The 9,187-nt window shown below is 39.5% G+C and overlaps 1 protein-coding gene across 1 annotated transcript; it reads left to right on the top strand.

Annotated features, from left to right (window-relative positions):
• The first annotated feature begins 1,751 nt into the window (after nt 1-1,751).
• Nucleotides 1,752-7,936, top strand: LOC104422185 (mitogen-activated protein kinase 9). Its single transcript, XM_010034438.3, has 11 exons — nt 1,752-2,657; nt 3,661-4,069; nt 4,147-4,274; nt 4,377-4,436; nt 4,733-4,882; nt 5,103-5,258; nt 5,423-5,560; nt 5,653-5,726; nt 6,172-6,273; nt 6,506-6,746; nt 7,458-7,936. The coding sequence occupies exons 1-11, from the start codon at nt 2,319-2,321 to the stop codon at nt 7,530-7,532; spliced, it is 1,872 nt and encodes a 623-aa protein (XP_010032740.2). The 5' UTR covers nt 1,752-2,318; the 3' UTR covers nt 7,533-7,936.
• The last annotated feature ends 1,251 nt before the right edge of the window (nt 7,937-9,187 follow it).

Raw genomic sequence — 9,187 nt, 5'->3', positions numbered from 1 at the left:
GAATTAACGTGAATTTTACTTACATAAATGCTATATCACATGACTGACAATTATCATCGGTCGTTGCAATGATGGATGGCGTGAGAGAGGACAAAATCCAGTTTCAGGATTCATCTCCCATGGGAAATGTGCATCAATTTGCAACGCAATAATAATTTCTCTCTCCAAACTCAGGGGTGGGCCAACAGACTCATGACCAATCAAACAAGTAATTCAACCAGTCGCGAAAAAAAAGCAACCACCATAATCAACGGGCCAATTAAACATTATGATTAAAAAAATAAAATATCAGAAAAGCTTGCTCAAATGATTTATATTCGATTGCTTGTTTCATTGAAGTGGTTTTGGAGTTCACCCAAACCTATGGATCAACCCAAATTAATTTCTCCCTTGAGATAGAAATAAATTGTGAACTATATCGATCGTCTTTCACTTGAGGATTCAATTAGATTTTTCGCTTTGTGCATTCTCTTAAGGTCATCTCATAGCACATGCTCCTAATGACATGAGTGAAAAATGAGGCTATCGTAATTACGCGCTTCGATGGTTAAATGTTCAATACCCGAATGATGCATAAAAGTGAGTAATTCTAGCATTACATGCTAGTCAAAATAGATTCGACTATGTGAGCATTGTGGACAATATGATTTTAATAGATTAATCTATACTGTCGGATCAGATTGGATGAAAGGTAAGTGTAATCTCATTTTCAAATAATGTAGCAACTGACTTTTTCTGGAAATTTTGTACCATATAGGAACTTTATATGTACTTACTATTAATGTCATAAAACAGTCAGCAACCACCATAACGATTTGAAGATTTATTCGCCCGGATTCGTTACAGTTGAAGACCAACATCTAAATTTCAACAACTATAGGTGAACTTACAAGTTACAACCAACGTTAAGATTTTTTAAAATTCCCACGTTTTACGCCGAAAAAAGTCAAAGTGCTCATGCGGTTTTCGACAAAGAGAAAAGTCAAAACTCAAAGTAAAAGCTGCTTCGAATGGACTTTTGCTCTACATTAGGATTTTGCTGGTAAACACTTAACTCTTTTTTTAAAAGATTGTCGTTGTTTACCTACTTGAAAGAAAGATTGTCGTCGTTGAACACTACCTGAATAAAAGAAAGATTATTGTTGTTTCGATCAGTAAAGTTGTGTTTGTTTCACGAAAAATATTTAAAAAAAATCATCACCCACATCATTCGTAAAAATGAACAGACAAAATATATTTTCATTCTTTATAAAAATAATTAAATATAATTAAATATCGATAATGAAAATATTTTTATTAACTTAGTATTTCAAGTAATATAAGTTACTATATTTAAAAAAATATTATCCACATAATTAATTTTCAGAGTCATAAAAGGAGATTAAATTTTCAAATAATAAAGTGGCATTGATACTAAGGTGAGCATAGGAATTGGATTGGCATAAACTTATGTCTATCTTCTTTTGGGTGGATTGACAGTGTTTTCCAATTCCAAATTTTCATAATCGAGAATAATCGGTGCCGATTTAGTTTCCAATGTAAAATCGAACCACTTAGACTGATGCAAAAAAAGAGATTGTCAAAACCCTAGGAATCGAATTAATTATGATGGAACGGTCCAATCTGAAACCGATCATCCTAATCATGCATGGTCGTCCGGTCATCGACCATTAGCATATGTCTCTATCACGCGATTAGCATCGCTTTCACGCAAGAACAGGAATTGAGAGAAGAAAGCGATTAGAAAAAAAGGAGGAACAAGTGGTGTGCGAAAGTCCAGCAGAGCGCTGCTGGAAGCGCGTCATCGGCTGTAGTTCGGCTGTAGTCCAGCGCACGAGCAGAGCGGGGGGCAGCGACGAGGAAAGCAGCGAACCTGCGATCCTGAAACCTTCGATCCCCCCTCGACCGATCGAAAGAAAACCCACGACGCCACGCCCCTGCCCGAATCCGACCGTACCTCAAAGGCCTCGCCTTTATATATATACACACGCACACACACCTCCCCACGACATTCGCCAATTCGCAGCACGACCCTCGTCCTTACCCCCCATCGTCGTCAGCTTTACTCTCTCCCTTCCGCACGCCGTAGCCGAGAAGTGCGGCGCAGAGAGAGAGAGAGAGAGAGAGAGAGAGAGAGGGCGACCCACGTTGTGTATGTACATTGCCGCGATCAGGGTAGAAGAGAGAGAGAAGTGGGGAGACCCAGTCGCTGCTCGATGGTGCGAATTCCAGGCTGCCTAGGCGACCCAGCAAGATTTCATCATCCCGTGTGGTGAAGTTTTCTTCTTTTCTCGTCTCTCGCCGGTTCGGGGTTTTATATGGGGAGTGGAGGTTTCGTTGACGGAGTACGCCGCTGGTTCCATCAACGTCGCGCGTCCACGTCCACGTCCCTGGCCGGTAGTCACGATCCGAAAGGCGACGACAGCGAAAGGGATTGCGGTCTCGGCGAGGGCAGCGGTGCTCCCGTGAGCGAGTCACGCGCCAAGCGGTCGTCGGTGATAAGAGGAGGAGGAGGAGGAGGAGGAGGGGAGGAGGAAGAAGAAGAGCGAGAGCTTTCGGTCGTCGAGGATTTCGACCTCTCCGGCTTGAGCTCCATCAAGGTGCCCAAGCGGTATCACTTCAGTTTCGGTCCCATGGCCGTGGCTTCCCATAAAAAGGTCAGCTTTTCTTTTTATGGATTATGATCCCGTTGAGCATCTTGTGGCAATTTGCTGATTTTACTTGGTGGGTCTGGTTTATCTGTTTCTGTTTGTCAGTTTTGAGAATGGGGTTGGAGTGGGTTTTTTCCCGATGTAGTATGGATTAGGCTGGTGGGCGTTGTGTCAATACGACGAAAGCTGTGTGATTTATTGCTCCTTTGAATATTCGTTTACTGGGTACGGATAGGATCATCCGGAAGACTTGGGCAGTTTTCATTTGATTCCACGGTATTGGTTGACTTCTGATTGAGCAGGAGATAGTTCGCATGGAGTTCGGGCTCCGTTGGTAGATTTGTCTCGTCCGAGTCTTTCAGAATTCATGATGTGGATCTCAGTTGGTTGAAGTTTCTAAGAAAGAACTATAGATTCCTATGGATACCCAGTGGGCATTATAACTGAGAAGTGGGGTTGAAATATTCTTAGATTAATGATTGTTTGAAGGACGGTGATATAATGGCACTTCTATTTTAGGGGGTCCTTCTTGTCATGTATTTGCACTGAGAGATCTGGAGGTATTCAATACCTGGAGACTCGTGATTTTTCTTCATCGATTAATTTGTTAGCTTTAACCCCTCTCTGTTGTTTTTCAATCCTGATCAACTTTAACGGTCTTCAATATGCTGGACTGTTTCCATATCCATGGTGTCACCACGGATGTTATCGTCAGTGTCATAGATAGCTGGTAGGATTTCATAGTGAAAGTAGCAAGTCAACCTTACCTTTTGAGAGCGGTCCTTTTCTCATCTGATGTATCTACATTCATTGCTCGTTCATTAATTGATGTGTGAGCTGTTGAAGTTCATTAGTGACAATTTGGTATTGCATCCAGTTTCATCTTTCAAAAGACTTTTCTGTAGCATGTATGTAGTACTTAAACTGTTAATTTACCATCACTAGTCTTATCAGACATGCTGCTGCAGAATGTATGTATATGACTAATGGTTGCCTAGTCTTAATGCAGGGAGCTCTCGAAAAAGAATTTTTTACTGAGTATGGTGAGGCTAGCCGTTACCATATTCAAGAAGTGATTGGAAAAGGAAGTTATGGAGTTGTTGCTTCTGCAGTCGATACTCGTACTGGAGAAAAAGTTGCCATTAAGAAAATCAATGATGTCTTTGAGCATGTTTCTGATGCCACCCGGATTTTGAGAGAGATCAAGCTCCTCCGGTTGCTTCGCCATCCTGATGTCGTGGAAATTAAACATATAATGCTTCCTCCATCACGGCGAGAATTCAAGGATATCTATGTTGTTTTTGAGCTGATGGAATCGGATCTTCACCAAGTAATTAGGGCTAATGATGATCTTACACCCGAACATTACCAATTTTTCTTGTACCAACTCCTCCGCAGTCTTAAATATATACATTCAGGTGTGTCTACTTTGTTGTTTTGGTTGACTTCTTTCTTCTAGATGAATTTACATCTTCTTTCTCCCCTAATATTGCAGCGAATGTATTCCATCGCGATTTGAAACCAAAAAACATTCTTGCAAATGCTGACTGTAAATTGAAGATTTGTGATTTTGGGCTTGCGCGAGTATCTTTCAATGATGCCCCATCATCTATTTTCTGGACGGTAAGTGGTCCATCCCTACTGAGACAATATATGTTACTTAACGTTGCTCTTCACAAGATCCTTCATTAGGTACTTATCTGGTAAATTTCTTATTGTGTGCAGGATTATGTTGCTACCCGATGGTATAGAGCTCCTGAACTCTGTGGCTCCTTTTTCTCCAAGGTAAGCTGCTGTTGTATTTGCATTGTATATAACATACTGGTTCTTTTTTAGGAAAGCTGTTAAAAAATTTAGATTTCACATGCTGATTATTAGAAGTATCTATGTCCGTAGAGTATAATATATTGAACTTTATATATATTTTCTTCTTTGTTGTTAAGTTGGATTATGCCCTTTCATATGCATGTCATTAAGAATAGGCACATTACTGTTGCCTTGGGTGCATGAGATCCTATTAATTGTTAATCATTTTATGGACTATCTTGCAAGTTCTCAGTTGTTTTGTTGTTGCTTTCTAGTACACCCCTGGAATTGATATCTGGAGCATAGGATGTATATTTGCGGAGATGCTCACGCGAAAGCCCCTGTTTCCGGGTAAAAATGTGGTGCACCAACTGGACATCATGACTGATCTACTTGGAACTCCTCCACCTGAGACCATTGCAAGGGTTAGTTATAGAAAGCAGTTATCGGTGCATTTTGGATAATAATATTTTGCTTCCTCGAACTTCACTCTTATCTTGTCACTGCAAACTATTCTGCTCAATTAATTAATTTAGCACCCATTTTGTATCTGTGTTAATTTTCACAAGATTAACATCACCTAATGAAGCAATTGGCTTCCTTCTTTTACCTTAGTTAATGATTTATATCTTGTAATATTGGCAGATTCGCAATGAAAAAGCAAGAAGGTACCTCAGTAGCATGAGGAAGAAGCAAGCAGTTCCTTTCTCCCAAAAATTTCCTAACGCAGATCCATTGGCCCTGCAATTGCTGGAGCGTCTACTTGCGTTTGATCCTAAAGATCGTCCAAGTGCTGAAGAGGTCAGGCACAGTTACATGGCTTTCTAAATTGATTGATGAATCTACTCCTAAATTCTGATGATGGAGCAGATGCAGTTAAACATCTGATAGCTGTTTGCAGCTAGTATGCTTTGATTTTATTTTTTGATCAGGTCCTCATTGATATTTTTGTTCTCCAAACACAGGCCCTAGCTGATCCTTATTTCCGTGGACTGTCGAATGTGGATAGGGAACTGTCTACTCATCCCATTTCGAAGCTGGAGTTTGAGTTTGAAAGGAGAAAAGTCACAAAGGATGATGTCAGAGAGTTAATCTACCGTGAGGTTTGCTACAAAATCTGAGCACCAGTTCAACTTTCTGGTCACTGTCGCCCATTGTTTTTAACAGTGATTTTTCGTGAATTCGAAGTATACAGATTCTAGAGTATCATCCTCAAATGCTCCAGGAGCATCTTCGTGGTGGTGATCAAATGAGCTTTATGTACCCAAGGTGTGATCTCTTCTTACCTTTTTCTCCTCCTATTTATATTTTTATATACATATATTTTTTGGTTGGTTTGTGGGGGGAGGGGTTGGAGATGCTCCGGAAGGTGCAGCGATAAGGATTGAAGAGTTTGTTGCTTATTGTTCACACTTATTTGTTCATTTATTTGCTGTAGTAGGTGACGTGTTTCTGCAGGTCTCTAGATTGAGTAATATTGATTCCAAACCATATACGAGAGGATCTGTGGTTATCTGCTTTGCCTAGTGTCTTGAATTTGGTTTCTTATAGTCTATGGTTTATTTTGATTTTTTTTCTCTTAATGTCATGCCTCATATACATGCGCAAGCCATGTATATTGAAGTGTGCATATCATATCCTTGCAGTTTTCCTTATGGTTATACTGTGTTTTAGCAACCGTTAATCCTCTGTTGTATTTTTTTCTGTCAATTAGTGGTGTTGATCGGTTTAAGAGGCAGTTTGCACATCTTGAGGAGCACTATGGGAAAGGTGAAAGAAGTACTCCCCTACAGAGGCAGCATGCTTCTTTGCCTAGGTACGTGTATTGTGAGATTGAGTATTTTTCTTTTGAGTTTGAGAGATGCATAATTAGATTCATAGCTTAAATTGTAGCTTTAGTTTCCCTGTACCTATCTTCAGCTTAACAAATGGACGCAATAGTTTTGTACAACTCTTTTCAGCTTATCTCCTATTATCTTCTCGGATGACAAACGTGCTATGTAATTTTTAGTGAATGTGACTTACCTTCTGTTTTTTCTCGCCTTCAGAGAGAGGGTTTGGCAACCTAAGGATGGAGCTGCTGGACAGAAAAGTGATAATGAAAAGCGGAGCACAGATTCTGTAGCTACGACTCTTCATAGCCCTCCGAGGACGCATCAGTCTAATGGTACAGAAAATGGGGACGCACAAAATGGCCCTTACACAACAAACTGCAATGCTCGAAGCTTGTTGAAGAGTTCTAGCATAAGTGCTTCCCAGTGCGTTGTTGTCAAGGGAAGGGAAGCCGAGGTGAGTTAGATCTAAACTTGTGGTTGCTTATGTGAGTTCAATCGCCCTGTGGGTATGCAATCCTATTGATGGCTATAGCTTGTTTTGTTAAATTAGGGGATTGAGATAAGTTTTCAAGCATTTTCAAAATCCAAGATGCCTTTGTAAAATTATATGACAGGTTTTTCTGGGACATTTTGAGAACCCAGTATCAATCGATGTGTTCTTTTCTTGTAAACTATAATAATTGGTTCTTGTGATTTAGTTCCTACTTTAACTTTTGACCACATATTTGAGTATGTTGGAATTGATGCTAGTGTTTAGCTGCCATTATTTTTTTCTTCTTCCATTTGGAAGGTCATTTGTCTCGTGGAACATCTCTTTCTGCATGTAAATGGTAGTTGGATTTATATATGTGTCTGGCTCAAATAGTTCAGTTCTATAATTTTTTTTTCTGCTGGAGAAGGCACATCCCTAGGTGGTTCTTTTCACTTCAACACGTAGTAGCTCAGCTTTTGAATGTGTCCAAAAGATTTTTCTTCCCTGCATATTTCCTGAGAAATCCCTGTAAAAGTTTATGTGCTTACTGGATTCTTCCCTTGTCCTTTTGGGTGGTCTTTGCTAAATTTTCGATTATCCAGTAATCAAGTGTACTTTTACAATTTATGTTAAGTATATCTCACCATCTCTTGCACGTTCCTTTTTCTCCCCCTCCTGCCCCTGTTTTGACAGGCGGAACCAACTGCAGAGGCTGATGATGAGGCTGTCGACGCTTTGTCTCAAAAGGTTGCGGCACTTCATCCATGATCACTTTTATCATCCAATCTTAGAGGAGGTCGAGGGAGGCCATTTTCGGTGCTCGGTCCATCACCAGTTCAGCGCCCAAATCATGTGGAAGGGCGCTTCTTGATGATCTGCATTGACAGATCTTCCTCTAATTCAAGCTATAGAGCTTGAACGTTGGGGCCTCGTCATGGTAACGCCCCTTCTTTCGTATTAGATAGCTATGCTCACTCAGTACACGGTGTATAACTTATTAACTATTGAGCCCAGAACAGTTCTGCTTTGCTATATAACAGTAGCTGACGCTGCCGAGAAGCTTTCTTGTGTTTTAAAAGATGGGTGATTCGGTGTTGTGCTGAAAACGAAGAACCTCTGGTGATTTTGGCTATTAAACATATGAAAATGAGACTAGCTGTGTGTTCGACGTATCTGTTCTATGGTCGAATCTATACATCGCGTTTGTTGTTTTCTTCCCAAAATTGGAGGACCACTTGCACAGACGCAGTGAAGACAACTGCGTACCTTGTAATTTCCTCTCTGTCGTTTCAGCGGGAGTGGTTCAATCATTGCCTTTACTTCCATTTCAAGGCCACTTTGTGAAGGACTTTAATGGTGTGTTTGTTTTGCGAAAAACAATTTCCAAGAAAACGTTTTCCTCATTTTTCCAGCGTTTGGTTCATTTAGGAAAATGAATCAACAGAAAATATTTTCCTTCAAACTTTTTTTCCTTCAAAAGCTTAAATTTAGGAAAACGATTTTCCCTTTTGTAAGAACCGGAAAACGTTTTCCAAAATATTTTAAGGTGTTTGTTTATTGAAAAATTTATTATTAAAAAGATTTTCTAATTAAAATTTTTGAATATGTTATTATTATATATATTTTTTCTTTTTTTCTTGTTTTCTCTTTTTTTCTTTGCTTTGCCTGTGAACGTAAACCCTAACTCCTTTTCCCTCTCTCCTTCCCCTTCGCCCCTCCCTTTCATGACCGCTGCCTCCTCCAACCCTAGCCCCTTCTGCGCTCCCGTTGGCTTTGCTCATTCTCTTCCTCTTCGTTGGTGTCTTTTACACCTTCAATCATTTTTCAAATGTAATCAAAATACCAGAAAATATTTTCAGTTATGTATTACCAAATAAAGGAAAACTACCGTTTTCCTGAAAAATGGTTTTCCGGAAAATATTTTCCAAAAAAATTATGTTTTTTGTGAAACAAACACACCCTAAGTGTAACTAATTGGTGGGTCTCAAATGCTTATACTAAATTATAAGTCCTTACTTTAGAAACCAACTCTAAATCAAGTAAAATTATTTAGATTGCTGTTGACTGTTTTACGAAACTGAGGCTAATAGAAGAGAACGTGATTTAACATTTGAAACTTTAACAATATTTCTAAAGTTTGTGATTCTCTTATTTGACACCGGTTAACTTCCCTATGGTGGAAATGTTAGGTAACCATGTGGTTGGTTGAAAGAGGTGAAAGAGGTGACGTTCACATTCTACTGTGGTTGATTCGACGTGGTGTTTGAAAAATTATATGACCTTAAGAATTGCAAAATTATACAAAACACGAATACCACGTGCAGTCGATTAATTAAAATTATTGATAAGGCTAAAAACTTAGGAGAATTGATATTGTGCCTACACATGCCATTTCTAAAAGTATAAGTATTCGTCCTCTCTTT

Source organism: Eucalyptus grandis, chromosome 2 (genome assembly GCF_016545825.1).
Source record: "Eucalyptus grandis isolate ANBG69807.140 chromosome 2, ASM1654582v1, whole genome shotgun sequence".
NCBI classification, from domain to species: domain Eukaryota; kingdom Viridiplantae; phylum Streptophyta; class Magnoliopsida; order Myrtales; family Myrtaceae; genus Eucalyptus; species Eucalyptus grandis.
Note: the sequence above shows the minus strand (reverse complement) of the source record. Positions and strands in the feature narration are given on the sequence as shown.

Coding starts and splice junctions, on each gene's coding strand:
- LOC104422185 (XM_010034438.3), top strand. CDS start 2,319: ATGGGGAGTGGAGGTTTCGTTGACGGAGTACGCCGCTGGTTCCATCAA. Junction 5,561..5,652: donor GAGAGTTAATCTACCGTGAG/GTTTGCTACAAA, acceptor CGAAGTATACAG/ATTCTAGAGTATCATCCTCA. Junction 6,274..6,505: donor CAGCATGCTTCTTTGCCTAG/GTACGTGTATTG, acceptor TCTCGCCTTCAG/AGAGAGGGTTTGGCAACCTA.